At 55.1% G+C, this 17797-nt stretch overlaps 1 protein-coding gene across 2 annotated transcripts; it reads right to left on the bottom strand.

Moving 5' to 3' along the window:
• Window positions 1–833: 833 nt before the first annotated feature.
• RGS14 (regulator of G protein signaling 14) lies at window positions 834–17511 on the bottom strand. Of its 2 annotated transcripts, none has more exons than XM_055551272.1 (15): window positions 17391–17511; window positions 10372–10393; window positions 10004–10182; window positions 9568–9660; window positions 9339–9482; window positions 8813–8956; window positions 8594–8696; window positions 8140–8252; window positions 7482–7685; window positions 5711–5787; window positions 5330–5456; window positions 5171–5252; window positions 5018–5064; window positions 4825–4939; window positions 834–2015 (listed from the first exon to the last, which is right to left on the bottom strand). In XM_055551272.1, the coding sequence occupies exons 1-15, from the start codon at window positions 17433–17435 to the stop codon at window positions 1984–1986; spliced, it is 1527 nt and encodes a 508-aa protein (XP_055407247.1). In that variant the 5' UTR covers window positions 17436–17511; the 3' UTR covers window positions 834–1983. The 2 variants fall into 2 exon arrangements, with proteins under 2 accessions (XP_055407247.1, XP_055407241.1); XM_055551266.1 differs by lacking the exon at window positions 834–2015 and adding an exon at window positions 2663–4545.
• Between the last annotated feature and the right edge of the window lie 286 nt (window positions 17512–17797).

Raw genomic sequence — 17797 nt, 5'->3', positions numbered from 1 at the left:
TCTTCCTCCTGCAGGGACTGACCTTTATGGAGACTTTCCTGCCTGGCCCATGATCCCCTTTCTAATGGGATAATCTTGTTGGTCCCTAAGAGCAAGAGGCATCATCTCTGGGAGTGGGGATGGAAATCTGTAGGAGAGTGGGCCTGGCTTGCAGGATATTCCAACTTTGGGAAGATACCCCCCTCTCACCTGGTGTCCCCACCTCTCTATCCCAGGGCATGTGGAAGAATGCCGCAAGGGAGACGCTCCAGTCCCTGGGGAAGTAGGAGCAAGGTTCTGCAGCTGATCAGGGACAGGACAAAGCTTGCCTCCCTGCCTCCATGTCTGGCTACAGACTGTGACCCTGGTGCTGTGTGGTCCCCTGCCCAGCACCCCCACTGCCCTGCTGCCCTGAATTCCTCACTGGGACTAGATCTGTGGGCTATGGCATTATCTGTCAGCCCACTAGGCCAAGCAGACACAGCAGTAACTAAGACGGACAAAGTTCCTGCTGACATATATCATTCTGTCAGCAAAGTGGAAATAAGTAAACAGGGTCATTACAGAGTGGGCTGAGTGCTGTGAGGGAAGAAAAATGGATAAAATGGTAGAGAACAAAGTCGGGAAGCACGTGGAACTTCTCTGGTGGTCCGGTGGTTAAGACTCTGTGCTCCCAATGCATGGGGCCCGGGTTCAACCCCTGATCAGGGAACTAGATCCCACATGCCACAACTAAGACCTGGTGCAGCCAAAAAGACACACACACACACACAAAGTTGGGAAGCACTGCATATAGACTATCATAGTCTGTTCAGGTGGCTCTAACAAAAAAACCCAGCAACCGGGGGGCTTGTAAACCACAAAAATTTATTTCTCACAGTTCTAGAGGTCAGAAGTCCAAGATCAGGGTGCAAGTATGGTGGCATTCTGGCAAGGACCTCTTTCAGGTCATAGACAGCCAATTTCTGTGTCCTCGTATGGTGGAAGGGGTCAGGGAGCTCTCTGGGGTCACTGTAAGGGCACTAGGCACTAATCTCACTCATGAGGACTCCATTCTCATGACCTCCCCAAACCCCACCTCCACATACCATCACCTTGGGGATTGGGATTTCAACACATGAATTCAGGGAGACATAAATGTTTAGACCATAGCACAATGTGATCAGCAAGCCTCTTCTGAGGTGTGTAAGCTGAGACCTTCAGTGAAGAGGGACATCTATGGTTGTAAGTCTTAGAAACTCACTCAGAGTCACAAGCACACACACGAGCATTGGCTTGCCTAATGAGGAAGTCTAGGAGTGGATGGGTGAATTTAGGAGTTTAGATCCTTTTCATCAAGAATCGCCATCCATCAGACCCGCTTTCTTGTGCTGGTTTCATTTGCATGCATGTTCTCTCCCTGAATGCCTTTTGTGCAAATCCCTCAAAGGACAGTAGAAAATGACCAGGATTAGGATTCTGATTGGGGTCAGAGGATCATTCCTGAACCACACTCAGTAGCCAAGCCTGGCTCATGAGATGACCCCAACAGCCAAACAAAATGGGCTGAGGGGGCAGAGGGCTAAAGGCCCCAAGAGGAAGGCCTGTACTCAACTTCTAGAGTTGTTGTTCAGTCACTCAGTCATATCCAACTCATGCACTGCAGCACACCAGGCTTCCCTGTCCTTCACCATCTCCCAGAGTTTGCTCAAACTCATGTCCATTGAGTCTTTATGCCATCCAACCATCTTGTCCTCTGTCCGCTTCTCCTCCTGCCCTCAATCTTTCCCAGCATCAGGGTCTTTTCCAGTGAGTCGGCCCTTCACATCAGGTGGCCAAAGTATTGGAGCTTCAGCTTCAGCATCAGTCCTCCCAATGAATATTCAGGGTTGATTTCCTTTAGGATTGACTGGTTTGATCTCCTTGCATCCAAGGGACTCTCAAGAGTCTTATCCAACAGTTCAAAAGCATGAATTCTTCAGCACTCAGACTTCTTTATGGTCCAACTTTCACATTCATATATAACTACTGGAAAGTGAAGAGGAACTGAAGAGCCTCTTGATGAAAGTGAAAGAGGAGAGTGAAAATACTGTCTTAAAACTCAACATTCAAAAAACTAAGATCATGGCATCCAACTTCTAGAGAAAGGCCAGCAAACCCCACTCATCTCTCCCAGGAATTTTCAAGGGTAAAAAGTCAGTTACAAGATAGGGGGCAGGTATGGGGAGCCCCTGGCAGAGGGTGAAGAACTGGAGTGGGGAAGAGAGCTCAGCCTGTCAGAGGTAGTCACGAGCACGCCTCACTCCTCCCGGTGCCTTTTCAAGGCTCCTGTGTCCCCTGTTTCTCTATCACAGACACTGGGATTGAGTCTGGCTTCTCTGCCTGAAGGCTGGGGCTCTCCTTCCTGGGTTCTCCCTGATTCCAGATTATAGGAGGCTAAACAGACATGATGATTAAATGTGATACCTGGCCCTAGACTGAATCCTATATTAGAGGGGGAAAGATGCTATAAGAGACTTCATAAATTTGAATATAGATTGTGGATTAGATAAAAGTATCTGTCAATTTCATGTTGATAACTACTGTGGTAAGAGAATATCCTTATTCTTCAGAAATACACACTAGAGTTTTGGACATAACTTACCCTCAAAAGTGCTAAAAAAAAAACAAGCACTCACACACACATGGATACACACTCAGAGCAAATGCTAGAACAAACAGGTATATGGATGATCCTTGTACTATTTTTATTTTTGTAACTTTTTACAAATTTGAAATTGCTTTAATAAAAAGTCAAATTAAAGTATGCCAGTGGAAAAAGAGACATGATTCCCTTTATTTGCAGATGATATTGAATATCTATAAAACCCTAAGAGGATCTAGTTAAAAACAAAAACAAATAAAAACAACCCCACCCAGAATTAATAAGAGAACTTGGCTGTATACAAGATAAATATATAACAATCAATCTCAGATTATTCTCCATTATATATTATTATAAGATTTGAATATAGTTCCCTGCGTTATACAGTAAATCTTTGTTGCTTATCTATCTTAAGTAGCTTGTACCTGTTAATCCCATTCTCATAATTTATCTCATAATCTGAAAAAAAACCCCAAAAACGGAATCTCTCTTGGTTTGTGTGCTCTTCATGATAATTCAAGTTATATAGTCATGACTTCCGTATGTTTGCTATACCTCCATTAAACTTAAAACAGAATCACCTTCCTGTACACCTGAAACAAATATAATATTATCAATCAACCATACTTCAATTAAAAAAGAGTGTGTTTCTCCCCAAAAGAATCACAGAATGTTAAAAGGGATCATTGCTTCTCCTCCTGGGTGGGCTCTGGGCTTCCCTGGCTGCCTGGAGACAGGGAAGACCAAACAGCCAAAACAGGTAGGGCCAGAACCTGCCCTTGCCACAACAGCCAGTGTCCTCCTTGAGGCCTTCAAGGAATCCAAAGGAGCCCACTGCCATGTCTACAGAGACATATTTAGTCTCCACTAGCAAAGGAGTTGAGTGACCAGACACTGTACTCAGATTCAGAGACCTAGGAACAGCACGAGGACGCCAGCAGAGGCACAGCTCCCCAGAGGGGTCTGCCCCCCCTTCCCTTTCCTCTCTTCTCCCCTTCCTCCCTCCCCCACTTCCTCTGTCCCTCCCTCCCTCTCTCTGGCTGTCTCTGTCTCTTACACTTACACCCTATACTCCCGTGCAATCAGGAAGAGAGGCTCTGACAACAGGAAGTCAGGGGGTACATCCTGAGGCCCCCAAGAACTTCCTGGCACTGACCTTAGTGACAAAGGCAATGCAATTTTGGGGTGGGGGCGGCGCACAGTGTAGACTGGCACACAAGGAAGACACCTTATGGCAGAATAATAATAATAATTATAATAACAATATCATACATCCAGGACAAACCCAGCTGCCCCAAGCCAACTGCACAGTCCAAGTTTCTGGGTAGAGGGAGGGGCTGCCTGTCTGCACCCCCAGGCCTTACTCAGACCAACTACTGGAAGAAGGGCCAGCCCCTCCTCCTGCTCCCCGCTGAGGCCTGGCACGTGGTGGGGAGGCTGGCACTGCCAATGCCGCCCCTCTGCACTGGGCACATCTGCACTGGGGGCTAGGCCCACCTCCCCCTGGTGGCCTGGCAGCGAGGGATGGATGAGCAAACCCGTTAAGGGACTAAGTGGTGGCAGCTGTGGGGTGTCACTTCCCTGAGTCTCCTCTCTACTCCTTCCACCTCTTCCTGCGGGCCTGCCCGTGGCAGGAAGGAGCCAGGGACACTCATGGCACAGACAGGGCATGCAGAGCGGGCCCATGGCATGCTTGGCCCGCCAGGTGCCATGCAGCCAGCCTGGACTGTTGGGTAGCTGTCAGAGGGCAGAGTGAACAGTGGAGTCCGAGGTGCTCCCCTTGGGCTGGGCTGCAGATTCCACTTGTGGTGGAGGCTGCTGGGAGTTGGGTCCTTGGGCAGGCAGCTGCAGAAATTCTGGAAGCACTAGGTCCTCTTTGCGCAGAAGGCCCCTCTGGTCATGGGCTCCACAGCTCTGCACTCGGTTCAGCAGCTCCACCAGGCCTGGGGGTGGTGGCAGAGTCAAAGGGCCCATGGGTGCAGACCTACTTATGTGGCCCATCACAGACCCACTGTCCTTACTATGGCCACAGCCTCCCTAAACCCAGCACTAATGCTCCCTTCCTGCCCCCATCCTGGCCCTTCTGGTCCCTCAATCCCAGGAGACCCTGTTCCAACCCAGTGACATCCAGGCCCCTGCCTCAGCTCAAGGCTCTCTGAGGCCACCCTCCCTCAATGGTCCTCAACCATTCTGGTCCCTAGCCGCCACTATTCCCAACATACCTTCAATGTCACAGGTCTGCCGCTTTCCAGTGATACTACTGGGCACTTGGGCCAGTGAGTTCAGGGACGGTGGAGGGAGGTTGGTGGCCTTGTCCTGGATTCTAGGCAGTCCACCCTGTGAGAACGTGGTGTTGGAGCCATAACCAGGAGGGGAGACTGATGGGCAAAAGAGGGCACCCAGCCCCTGGCTCACCTGACTGTGGCAGGGGGGTATGTCACCAGCCTGAGGGATCGTCACACCTGCAGCAGAGGGCACCACAATTCCTGTTTGCCTCCTGCCTGGACCCCCTTCCTATTGGGGCAGAGGTATTCTGGGGGACCAAGCCATGGGGCCAACATCCCTTACCTGGGAGAGTGTCCAAAACCAATCTCTGGGAGGCCACCGAACTCACTAGTTTCTCCAGATCCAGCGGCTGCTTCTCGCCTGGCTGAAGCCACAGGTCAGTAGCCCGCGGGACAGGCAGCCCTCCCCGCTGTGCCCCGGTCCCTCGGCCCCGCGGCTTACCAGGCGTAACACCACTTGCTGCGGGCTCAGGCCGTGCTTTGTGAGGATGGGCTGCAGCGCCTCCTGCAGCCGCTTGGTGGGCTTGGCCGAGATCCGCACCAGGCGCTCCAGCGCCGACACCTCGAGCCTGCGCGGGACCCTAGCGCTGCAGAAGGGTGGAGAGCCCTGCGCGCCTCTCCCCCAACACACCAGGGACTGGCCCAAGACGGGGTGGAGCCTGAACTGGGCGGTGGGACCGATGGGAGGTGGGGCCTTAGCCTAGGGGGCGGGGTTAGTACAGGGGCCGGACTTGGAAGGACAACAGCAGCCCGAACTGGGACCCCAGTGAGTGCTGGGACCCTCGGCTGAGGTGTGATTACTCGAGGGTGATTCACCACTTACTCGAGGGTGATTCTGTTCTCCAGCCGCACTTCCTGGTCTGCGAGCACGGTGCAGTCCTGATCCAGGACTAGGGCCTTCTGCAGACGCAGAAGGGCAGAGTTTCAGAATTCCTTCTCCTTCCCCCTCCCCCCATCCCAGGTCATTCTCACGTCCTTCCACGACCTAGACTATGGAGGCTCCCTAAGGGTCAGAGGGAAGGGCTGATGGTCCGGTGAGCCATAGAGATGCGGACAGAGTAAGAGACCAGGCTGGATCAGAGCCTAGAGTGGCCCAGACTAGGGAGAAGGGTGGCAAGAATGCTGGAAAGACTTGGAAAAGGAGCAGAGTTATGGGAAACATGGAGGTGAGGTAAGCAGGAAATAGTAATGGGGCTACTTGGTTAAAAGGGCCAGCTTAAGGGCTGGAAGAAACTACCTCTTCCTGAGCCAAGTGGGGATCTGCCCCCTGGACAGCTGCCCTTTGTTCCTCAGGCACGTGAAACTTAACCCTGCCAGCTAGACGCATTTCCTCCCTCACCACCCACCTTTGGTCAGCCACCCAGGCCTTGTCCTTATTTTTTTACACTTGTCCACTTCTCTCCATTCCCACCTACTAAGGACACTTCTTGTTTCCTCACTGCAAAAAAAAAAAAAAAAGAGCTCTTCCCTCAAGACACCTGTGAGGCCAGAAGGATGTGAAGTATCTTACACAGTGCCTGACACAGTTGGTACACAAAAGTAGTGATCACCCGGCGACCTGCACCAGCCGAGGGCTGGGAGGCAGCCTCTCCCAGGGAACAGGCCTGTGCTGTCTGCAGGGACAGGTGGAGTGTGGGTGTGAAGTTATATTTAGCAGACATGAGAACCCATCTGGGTTGTGGAGGCTGCCTGGGAGGCCAAGAGAATGGGCAGAGTTTCTTCCACTGTGGCCCTCACACTCCTGTGCTCCAGGCCTCTGAATGTGTCCAGCACTTCTTAGATCCCCCTCTGCCTGAATGTCCTCCCCCCACAGCTCTGCCAGGCAAACTCATCCTCATCAACCACCACCTGTTCTCTGAAGCCTCCTGGGACCACCCAGAAATGCCTATCTTGCCCCAGAAACTCTCTGGAGGGTCAACTCCTCCTCTGTGATCACATTCTGCTTGGCTCACCTCCTGCCTTTGGACCTGGAGGACCCTGGGTCCCTCTGCTCACTCACCTGGCAGGGCCTTAGGAATGTCTACTGGGTGAATGATGTTCTGACAGTCCTCCCTGGGATATAGCATCCTTTCTTTAGATTCCCCCTTATCGGATGGTTTAGTTTAAGTTCAAAGCTATGCTAGTTTGTACCTAAAGGAAAATTTTTCATAGGCTGGATGAAGTTGGGCTTTCCTGGAGGGAGTGAAGGGTCTCCAAATGGCCATTTCAGGAATGGGCAGTCTGAAGTCTGGGGGTGACAGGGAAAAACCCAGCTCCAGCAGTGGAGTCTCTTCATATCACATTCATATCACAGTCTGTGGATATGAATGAAGATGGAAACCAGGATGGGAATGGGATGGGGACAGGATTTTTGTGGGGTAAGAGTAGATATCTGAATTTGAGTGAGGAATTGGTGCTGGATTGATTTGAAGTTGGGCATGGGGCTGAAGGTTGTAGTGAGGGCTGGAGTCAGGAAGTGGGTAGGAATGGGGGATGGGTTAAAGTTAGAGATGGAATTGATGTTGGGGTCACAGCTGAGCAGAGACAGGAATGGGGGGGGGCGTGGTTCAGGATCAGGAAGGGATTTAGAGTTGGAGACCAGGCCAGGTTCACACCTGCTCATTGCCCACCAGGTAGACCTTGATGTCAGGTAGAGAGAGGCCTCGTTTTTCACAGATGCCTGCCAGCATGTCACGGATGGTGAGGCCAGGTCGGGCCAGGGCCAAGGAGGCTGTGCCATCAGGCAGGTATACGCAGCAGTACTTCCCTGGTCGGCTTTCATTCTCACCTTCTGAGCTCCCAAGGCTCTTCCGGTGGCTCTGATCCAGAGCAGATGTCAAGGGAAGTGATGTGTACACATGCAAGGACACAGAGACAGGTACACAGGTAAGCTCACTGGGGCACACACAGGCACACACGTGCCCAAGGGCACACTTGCAGACAGGCAGGATACATCCTCCTATGGGAATACATGTATACTCACCCAAGCCTATGGGCACCCAAGAGACTGGTCTACCCACCGACTGCTACACACACGCTCTATACACCTGGTCACCCACACATGCACACACAGGCTGAAGAGTTCACCCGTAATATGCATGGGGCCCAAAGCAGTGAGGACAGGAAGAAAGTAAGGAGGCTGAGTTGTTGGCCATATGGATCAAGTAGGGGATGAAGTGGGGCTAGTGACGGAGAATGATCACGGTGGCCACTCAAAGGGGTAAGAGTCAGTGACCTGGGCCCACACCTCATCTCACCTAGCAGTTGGCTTACCTCAGATTTGCTGCTGGCAAAGGCAAGGTAGCCCAGGTCCAGACTGGCAGAGGAGTTGAGCGATCCCTGGGACTCACGGCGCAAGGTTGTGTTGGCCGCCCCGCCGGCTAGTTCTAGAGGAGAGGAAGACTGAGCAGGACAGGCCCCCTCTCCTCACCCCTCTGCTGAGGCCTCTCTGCACCCGAGCGGACTCTGCTGGAGCCCTTTTTCAGGGGTCTAACGGTGTTTGGGTTCCGGGAGGCTTCGCTACTGATGGGGACTTCCCAAACTTCTGGGCTCTAGCGTGGGAACCGAACCACCAGGGGAACGTGGCGGGGTGGGGGTGGGGGTCCACAGGGCCCTGCATTTCGATTTTCACTGACTTAGACTGCAGGACCAGTAGGAGGAAGGGGTTGTTCTCCAGACTTGCCCAGTTTCCTGCCCTCTCTATCTCTGCGGCCCGCTTCTGCCTCACCCCTGCGGAAGGACTTGCGGAGCGGGCGGCCCTCAGCAGGTGGCAGCTGCCCCAGCTCCTCCACGCCCAGCGGCAGCGACTTCCCGGGCTTTAGCTTCGGCTTCTGCAAGACACACGGAAGGCAATGGCACTGGGCGGGGTGCCAGCCCTCAGGCCGACCGTGAGCGACCCCCGCAGATCTGCACCGGGACACTGCCCCCCACAACCCCGCGTGCGCACCTTTCTCATGGTGTCGGGGCTGCCGGGGCGCCAGGATCCAGGTTCCCGCAGGGGGCGACCCTCGGCCTCCGCCAGGAGGCACTCGCGGTACAGAGGGGATTTGACGAAGCGCGCATAGCTGTCGAACTTCATCAAGTTGAAGATCTGCGGAGGCGGCGCCGGGCGGTGAGCTGCGGGGAGCGCTCAGCTAGCCGCCGAGAGCGCTCAGCGAGCCGCCAAGGTTCCAGACCCGGCCCTGGGGCTTGGGTGCATCCCCAACTTTGGAGGCGAGCCCCGAGCCCCTCCTTGCCCCAGGCGCCGCCCCCCAACCCCTCCTTCACAGTAGACTCTCGTCTTCCCTCTGACCCGCGCCCTGCCCCTACCTTTAGCCGAGTCCCAGCATCCAGATTTGCTCTCTTCCCCACCCCACCCCCACCATCTCTGCCGCTCAGGCTCCGCCCCTGGATCTGGCCCCGCCTCTGCTCCGCCCAGCTCCCTTCAGAGGCGACGCCCTTTATCCCAGGCCCCGCCCCCTGGGACAGCTCACCTGAAGCTGCTGGGCCCGGAACATGTCCGGTCGCGGTTCTGCCAGCACTTCCTCGCCGAGCCAGGCCTGCCGGTCGATGTTTACGGGGCTCAGCGCCTGGCTGGACAGGAACTCCTGGTAGATGTTACGGGCCTCCTGAGCTAACTGGGGCAGGGACGGACAGGAGGTCAGGGGCATGGCTCAGGGCTTGGTCCCATCTCTCGCAGCCTCAGCTCCCCCTTCACCCCACCTGCTGGGTGTCGCTGGCCGGGATCTGCTGGAAGCGCTCGCAGGCCTTCCAGAAAGTCACATTCTCAGCACTGAACTCCTTCTTCAGGAACTCCTGGGGATGGGGAGAAGGAGGAGGCAGGTGGAGACCCAGAGACCTAGTCAGGGGATGTGGTCAAAGAGATTGGGATAGAAAGAGGGCCCAGAGGCAAAACCAAATAGACAGATGGGATCAGATCCAGAGGCACATAGAGGGAAAAAAGAAGCAGAGAGAAGGAAACTTCCCAGTTGGGAGAAGAGCAATGAGTGCCAAAGAAAGGCTGGATGAGGAAGCCGACAGAGGAGTCCAAATCTGGCCAGCCTGAAACCCCAGCCATGCCCTCTCCCATGCCCCCCCCCGCCCTTCCCCCCATGGTGGCCACTGCCATCCACCCTCCCTATCCCACCCCAGGGCTTACAGTGAAGTAAGCCAGGCCCAGTGGGTCCTGTAGCAGCCGCTCGAAGGACAGGCCCCAGCTGGCCACAGGCTGCTCCTCGGTGGGGAAGGGGCTGCTGGGGCCACTGGGGAGGCTGTGGATGCTGAGGGAGCTGCCTCGGCCCTCGCCCTGGCCCTGGGGCCCAGTCGTGCTGCTCAGCTCTGCAGGGGGATGGATAAGTGCAGGTGAGCCTTGTGGCCTTCCCCAGCCCCTGGCCCAATCCCATCTCAGGTACTTTCCCTGGAAAGAAAGCAAATGGCAGGGGTATCCCCACCCTTTCTCCACATACACCCCCCTCAACCCCCACCCCCAACTCCAGCCAGGCTTTCTCTATACACTTTGACACTTACCTCCATCGGAGACAGCCAGAACCTACAAGAAACCCAAGGCAGAAAGTCAGAGTAGAGCCCCGGGGGGATTCTCAAGGGACAGTTTGAGGCCCAGCCCCTGGGACCAGAGCTGTGTTCTCATCTGCCTGGAGGGCCATGCTGGGCATCCTTAGCAGGATCACTGCTTGCTCATGGTTTTTCGCAGGCTGCCCTGGGCTCCCCTTCCGTCATGTGCCAACCACCTTGTGTGCTAGGACTTATGCCAGGTACCCTCCAGTCACTCCTGGTAGACCCCTAGCTCCCACTGGGTGAGCCTGGATGTTGAGCATGGTGGGTAGGAGCATAAAGTTTGAATCTTGTTTCTGTTACTAGCTCTGTGACTTTGGGCAAGTTACTTGTTTGTCTCCATCTATAAGTGAGGGGGGAGTGATAATAATAGTGACTTACTTCCTGTGCCTGCTGTGAGGGTCAAATCAACTTAATATATTTCCAGTATCTACAACAGGGGCCAGCATGTGGCAAGTGATATATCGATGTTGGCTGTTTTCTTTGAGAAAGGAGAGATTACCTGTGTAACTGATGATCTCCTTATTGTAACTGTTTCTTCTTGGAAACACCCTACCTTGGGCAGGGCATGGGGTTCTATTTTATAGTAGAGAGCAGTGGTTCTCAAATTTTCGTGTGCATTAGAATGATGCAGGGGCACCTCTGGAGCTTCAGGTTCTCCCAGGCAGTGTTGGTGTGGCTGGTTACGAACCTCACCGGGAGTAGCTACAGAGGTCAATCCCGACCTCTGTGCCCCCTCCCTCACTCCCCACCCTGGGTGCACAATTCTGACTTCTCTGGGAATCCCAGCCATTAGTGAAACAGAAAAACCCTCCTTTCAAAATGACTCTCACAGTGGTTTCCCTTGGTCTTCCTACCTTCCTAGCAGCTCCTCCAGCTTCCTCATTATCTATACATGCAAGGCGGCCTTTACCCTTCTCTGACTCTGTTCTGGGCCCTTTCTCCCTCCCACATCTCCCCAGCTTCAAACACGTATAGCCAACTTCCTGCTGACATCTCCACCCAAATGCCCCATAAGCCCTTCCAGCTCAGCCAGTCCCAAATGGAAGCCACTTTCTGCCGCCACCAGCGCAGGGCTGGGAACCAGCTTCTCTGCATCTGGTTTTCTTCCTATCACCAGGGTTTGACTGATCCCCGGTTCCTTCCTGCCTTGGCCCTGCTGCATTTTCACCAGGTCCTGTCACAGGAGCTTCCACCACCTGTCCCTTCACTCCATCCCTACTGGAAACACGTGTGCAGATGTCTCCTCCCCAGGAAGCCTCCCCCTGCCCTCCTGGCTGGAATATTCCTCTCTGTCCCCCACTTCTACCTGGGAGCACCCGGGTCACACATCTGTGGGCCAAAGCTGGCCTGCAAACAGGTAGGATGTTATTAATATCAGAATTTTTTTTTTAACTTAAAAGGGGTTACCCACATTTAAGAGTCAGGCATTTCACATGACACCCGGTTTCTGCCCCAGCTACCCTGAGCTTCTTCCCAGCACGGCAATCCTGGCTGTTCCTGAGCAACAACTGGTTCCTCTAGAAGGAGTTCACACTCTCCTCAGAGGACTCTGGGGCCAGTTTGATGCATTTCTGTTACTTACGGAAGCAGGTCCCAGGCAACCTGAGTTCAAATTTGTGCTCTGTGACCTTGGGCAGGATGCTTCACCCCTCTGTGCCTGCATTCTCTGTACATGCTAAGTCCCTTCAGTCGTGTCCAACTCTGTGCGGCCCCATGGACTGTAGCCCACCAGGCTCCTCTGTCCATGGGAGTCTCCAGGCAAGAATGCTGGAGTGGGTTGCCATGCCCTCCTCCAGGGGATCTTCCCAACCCGGGGATTGAACCCTCATGTCTTGTATCTCCTGTGGGGCAGGCGGGTTCTTTACCACTAGTGCCACCAGACGGGGCAAATAATGGTCCTGACTTCAAAGGCTTGCTGTAATTAAAGAAATTAAATATACTTAGAACTCAGAGCACCACCTGGCATGTGGTAAATTTCAAGGAACATAACTATTATTGTTGTCTCACTAGTGTTGGTGTCTGACCCTGCTTCAGCTTTCAGCTTTGCCAAGCCCTGCTGTAGAGGGAAACGTACAGGTACTGGGTCCGCTGGACCCGGATTCAAATCCTAGCCCTGTCCTTTTCTAGTTTTACCACCTTGGCCCCTCCCTGAGCCTGTCTCCAAGCTGGACTGTGGGAATAAGACGTTGATGAGGAGGAAGGAAAGCTTGTGCACAGGAAAGCTGGGCATGGAACCAAGCTGTGCCCCCTCACCTGGGCGCCCCAGCCCTCGCGCAGCCGCCCCAGCCCTCGCCCAGCTGCCTCTGCGCTCTCCCATCTGACAGCTTCATCAGAATCCTCCCCTGGGGCTGCGGGACAAACTCCTGGGGGGTGTGAAGGGGACAAGCTGAAGCTCAAGATTCCTTCCAGCTGTTCTTTCCCTTTCCTGGCAGCTGCCCTCATGGGCGGGGCTTCCCAGGTGGCACTAGTGGTAAAGAAATTGCCTACTAGTGCAGGAGACCTAAGAGACACGGGTTCGATCCCTGGGTGGGGAAGATCTCCTGGAGGAGGGCATGGCAACCCACTCCAGTATTCTTGCCTGGAGAATCCCATAGACAGAGGAGCCTGGCACGCTACAGTCCATAGGATAGCAAAGAGTCAGACCCAACTGAAACGACTTAGCACAGACTTGCGCCCTCGTGGACATCTGCCTGCCCCGAGTTCTTCCTCCCCAGGCTGCTCTGTGGCTGTTTCCAGCCTTGGTCACCAGGTCAGGTCTCCAGGAACCAGCCTGACTTTCCCCTCCTCATCCACAGTGGCCATCTGGCCCTTCCTCCTCCCACCCACCACCGTCTCTCTGGCCCGCCCTCCAGCCTGGACTCAGCCTCTCCCTGGCTCAGCACTCTCCACTGCACTCTCCCCTGGTTGGAGGGGTGGGGCAGCGGAGTAGCAGGATGCTCATGGGCAAGCCAGAACCCCAGAGAAGGCAGAGGGACCTGGGCTGGCTTACACTTGTGTTTTGTTCCTTACATCTTGTTTCATGGATTGTGTCTTTAGATGGGGCTGGCTCCCTGGTCCTCTTCTGGTCCCACTCCATCTGGGAGGCAGAGCAGTTGCTGGGTTACAGCTGAAGCTCTGCTGGGACCTGACTAATGAACCTCTTCAGCCTCCCCCGTGGCCTCCCCCTCACCTCCACCCTCTGCTTTATCAGACTTTTATTTTGCCCACACCCCTTCACACTCCTGCTTCCTGCTTTGCTGTTTCCTCTGCCTGGTATCTGCTCCTGCTCCTGCCTGCAGTCTCTGCCTGCTGACATCGGTTATCCCTAAACACCAGCTGCCCTGATCCCCGTCCAGTGCATGCTGCCTGTTTATGTCTGGACCTCTCCCCTTCCATCCTGTAGCTCCTGGAAGGCAGGCCTGTACTACAGGAGAGAATTGGCCTGAACTCCCTCCATAAAAAGCACTAGCCCAAGTGCTCCCGAGCAGCCATGGGGGCCCACATAGCCCCCCTCTGCCCTTGCAAGAGACACTGGCACCCCTCCATCAGGGATGCTGTGGCTCCGGACCCCCCATCTCTGTGGCCTACAGTTCTTCCTGGCCCTCTCTTGCCCCACTAGATGTTAACCCATAGAGCTGGGGCTGAGACAGGAAGTGGCAGGGAGTGGGGATGGAGTCCAGTTCCAGATCACCATTCCAGGGCAAGTCACTTCCCTTCTCTGGGCCTCAGTTTCCCCCTGGGTAGTCTGGCGCTCAGCACTCTCATCCTCCAGGGTTGCCAGGAAGGGATGTGGTGGGTGTGCAGCAAGGAGAGTGGCTGCTGCTGCTACTCAGGGCTCTGACCTGTCCAGGCTCCTGGGCCTGGGGAAGTTGTGCTGAGCCAGGCTGGCCTTGCCCCACCCTGGCCTGCCCGAGGAGAAGTGGTGAGTGAATGGGAGAAAAGGGGAAGAAGGGATGAGGAAGGGTGTGGTGGTAGTGGTGCCCCTGACCCATGATGTGGCCTCAGTTTGCCATAGTTCTTTCCTTGGAAATGGGCGCTGGGGGAGTCGCTGGTGTCTGAGAATACCCAGGTAAGAGTGGCCCAGGGTTTCCTGTGCTCTCTCCGACAGCAATGGCACACAGCCACGTTCTCCCTCCATCCTCACCTGGGGTGGTAGGTATTATGGCTTCCGTTTTACAGATGAAACCCAAAGAAACTACACAGCTAGGGAGCGCCCAAGTTGAAATTAGGGCCCCAGTGTGCCTGCCTCGGGAGCTTGAGGTCTGTCCTCCACAGAGTTTCCTCCCTGCGTGCACAGGAGACATACCAAGGAGATGAGAGGCCCAGGGCCTCTCAGCCCCTGGGGTGTAGCTGGGCAAGGTTGATTGGGGTAAAGAGCTCAGGGGCTCCTGGATGAACTCTGCCCTCTGGAGGGGGTCAGACTTCAAAAGGAAGTCTGATTTACTGAGCAACTTCTGAACCAGGCCCTCTATACTGTCATCTCATTTCATCCTGGCTTGGGGTGACTAGGCCCCAAGATCCTATCTGGGAAGACATGGCTGCCTGGCTCTGCAGCCTGAGTCAGCCCTTGGAGCTGACCCCTAGCCCTGGATTCCAAGGTGAAGTGGGCTCTGCCTTGCAGGTCTCCCCCAGAAGGAAGACTGGGTGCCCTGAGAGTGACAAGACTCAGTAACTCCAGGCTTTAGGCTCGCCAGCCCTCAGGCCTTGTTCCTGTTTCCCCGAGTCTAGGCATTTCCCCAAGCTACTCCCCGCTCTGGCTGGCACGTCCTTTCAGGACACCTTCCACACCAACAATGCATGAAACGACTGGAAAAGTTGGTTTTCCTTCCCAGGTCCACCTCAAGCTTTCTCTCTTCCTGACCCACGCTCTTAGCCAAGCCTGCATTTTATCCCAGCATTTGTGCTGTGCCTTCTGTGCTTTGCCAGACCAGGAGCTGTTTGAAGGCAGGGGCTAGGGCAATGGGCTTGGGTCCTGATGCCTGGGACAGGGCCAGCACTGAGCAGGCCCGAAGGAGGGGTTGTTGAACGAATGTGTGAGTGAACAAATGAAGCAGCAGCTGGGACCATGTGAAGGCCTCTCTGGGAGGGGGCTGGGAGCCATCTCTAAGTGACAGGTTGCATTGCAACCGCCTGACAAGCTGAGTGGCAGAAAGACGAGGCTGACAATTGAAGCTGCCTCAGCAGGGAATGACAGGTGGGGGTGGCGGCAGGGGGAGATAGGGGCGGACTGAGCCAGGCAATTCTGGGAGGCGGAGGAGTCCTGGCATCGAGTCAGATCGGCCAGGTTCACAGGCAGGTCCCTCTACCTGCCAGCTGCTTTTAGCATGTCATGTCCTCCTCTGAACCTCCCTCAGGAAGTAACTCATGGAAGGAGGCTGACAGCTGGACCACATCTGTGGATATATGAATCTGATGCCTGCCTATCCCTCTCCATTTCAGCTGAGCATGGCTGCAGAAGCCTGCCTGAGGGCCAGTGAGTGGCTGATCTGTGACCCTCGGGATGCCAAGAGGTAGCACAGAGAGTCAGGATGGAGTTGGGGAAGGGCAAAGATAAACCTGAGTGTGAAAGTTTCTGAGAGGAGCTGGGGTGTCCATGGACTTAAAGAAGCTATGGGTTGACATGCGATGGGCAGAAGCTGGGTGTCTCAGCCCCCTGGCTGCCCTGTAATTCTGGGCACTGCTCAGAAGCATCAAGTCAGCTACCTCTGGGGTGGGTATGGGAGTGGGCATGTTCCTCCTTGGCATGGATGCCCTGGGAGGCGTGAGCCAAGCCCCATGCCTCCAGGGAGTGCGAGGCCACTAAGTGCTCAAACTTTCAAAGTTAGGTTGATGGTAGATAGTGAGGTGGGGGACTGGACCTGGAGGGGTTTGCCTCTCTCCTGCCCAACAAAGAGATGCTGGAGGAAGAGGTGTGGAGACAGGTCTTAGGAATTAATAGGAGGAGTAGGGGTTGGGAGTAGCTCAGCTTCTTGGTGAGGCAGGACATCCTTGAAGAGGTGCTGAGAATGATGAGGGGCATTGGGCTGACATATAATGGAGACTCCCCAGTGGGTCAAGGACCTCAGATTCATTATTCCACTTAATCATCTCAAGTGGAGGAAGGTCTGTCTCTGAGGGTCTGTCCCTAGTCAAGGACAACAAAGCTGAGATGAGATGAGAACCCAGGTCTCTGTGGACAGTTCTAGGCTGGGTCTGGGTCAGAGACTAGGACACTGTCTGGACTTTTTGGAGTTTTTAGGAGGAGCTGGGTCTCTGCCAAGTGGGCTGGTGTCCAGGGGAAGAGACGAGAAGCCCAGCACAGCCTGTCCCATCTGCTGAATGAATAAAGAAGCTGCCTCTCCAAAGGCATCTCTACCTGGACGCCAAGCCACCAGAGGATTTAAGAGGTGGGGCGGCGGCAATAGCCAGGGCCATCCCAGGGCTCAGCTCCCCCCACCCTTCCTAGAAACCCAGGAATAGAACAGACAGGAGCTGCAGGGACCTATCCTGATCCTGCTGACCCATGCCAGGCTGCCAAAGGACTGCTAGCTGTGGCAGGAAGCCTCTGGAGCAGGTCTCAGTGGAGGGTGGTGACCCCATAGGAGCTGCCCCTCATCATGGCATCAGGATACCAGGTGAGGGAGGGGGCTGAGGCTAAGTGAGGCATGGGGGTTCAGGGCCTCATGGGGGTATACAGGGAGCAAAGGGCATGCCAAGTCTTCCTGCGCCTCTAGGAAGCCGGCAGCCCCAGATGGTGCCTAAGTAGCAGGTGAGAGAGCCGTGGGGACTGGGCCAGAAGCCTATGGCTACTCTCCTGTGGTCTCATCCCCAAGGTGGCCCCAGGTCCCCATCAGAGCCATCTGGAAGGTCCTGGGATGAGGGCACTAGGTTCCACCACCTGCTGCTGTCTGTCCACAACTTCTCTAGCCCAGCCCTGCCGGGTGTGCCTGTTGGGCTCCACCCTGGGTGTGCCTACCCCCCCGCCTTGGGCCTGGCCCGGAGCCCACACTCACCATGCGTCCGTTGGGGACACCCAGGTGCTTGGGCTTCCCTGGCATGCCGCTGCTCTTCACGGGTCCCCGCCGCGTGGGGCGCCCACCATGGGGACTGCGGGCAGCTCCGGCCAGAGCTTGCACGATGACGGGCAGATGACAGAGAGAACCCAGGTCTGTTCCTGCGGGCCCTCACATCCTGAAACACCAGCTCACTACCTCTTTTCTCTGCCACAGGAAGTGTCTCTATAGAAACCGAACCACAGAAAGAAGCAAGGTCTAAGAGAGCGAATGTTTCTTCCTACACACACACACACACACACACATACACACACACACACACACGCAGGCGCACACACACATTCACGCGCACACACACATGCCGCCAACGCACCCTTGGCAGTGCCCCACGCAGGCACCAACATACA

The sequence above is a fragment of the Bubalus kerabau genome, chromosome 1 (genome assembly GCF_029407905.1).
Source record: "Bubalus kerabau isolate K-KA32 ecotype Philippines breed swamp buffalo chromosome 1, PCC_UOA_SB_1v2, whole genome shotgun sequence".
Classification (NCBI taxonomy): Eukaryota; Metazoa; Chordata; class Mammalia; order Artiodactyla; family Bovidae; genus Bubalus; species Bubalus kerabau.
The sequence above is the reverse complement of the archived record's forward strand: the minus strand, read 5'-3'. Positions and strand labels throughout refer to the sequence as shown.

Bases quoted from the DNA above. Each gene is read 5' to 3' on its own strand.
- RGS14 (XM_055551266.1), bottom strand. From the start codon at position 17,435: ATGCCAGGGAAGCCCAAGCACCTGGGTGTCCCCAACGGACGCATG. The intron at 10,183-10,371 runs GTAAGTGTCAAA...ATCCCCCTGCAG, and splicing joins TCTGGCTGTCTCCGATGGAG to AGCTGAGCAGCACGACTGGG. The intron at 9,661-10,003 runs GTAAGCCCTGGG...CCCCATCCCCAG, and splicing joins TGGGCCTGGCTTACTTCACT to GAGTTCCTGAAGAAGGAGTT.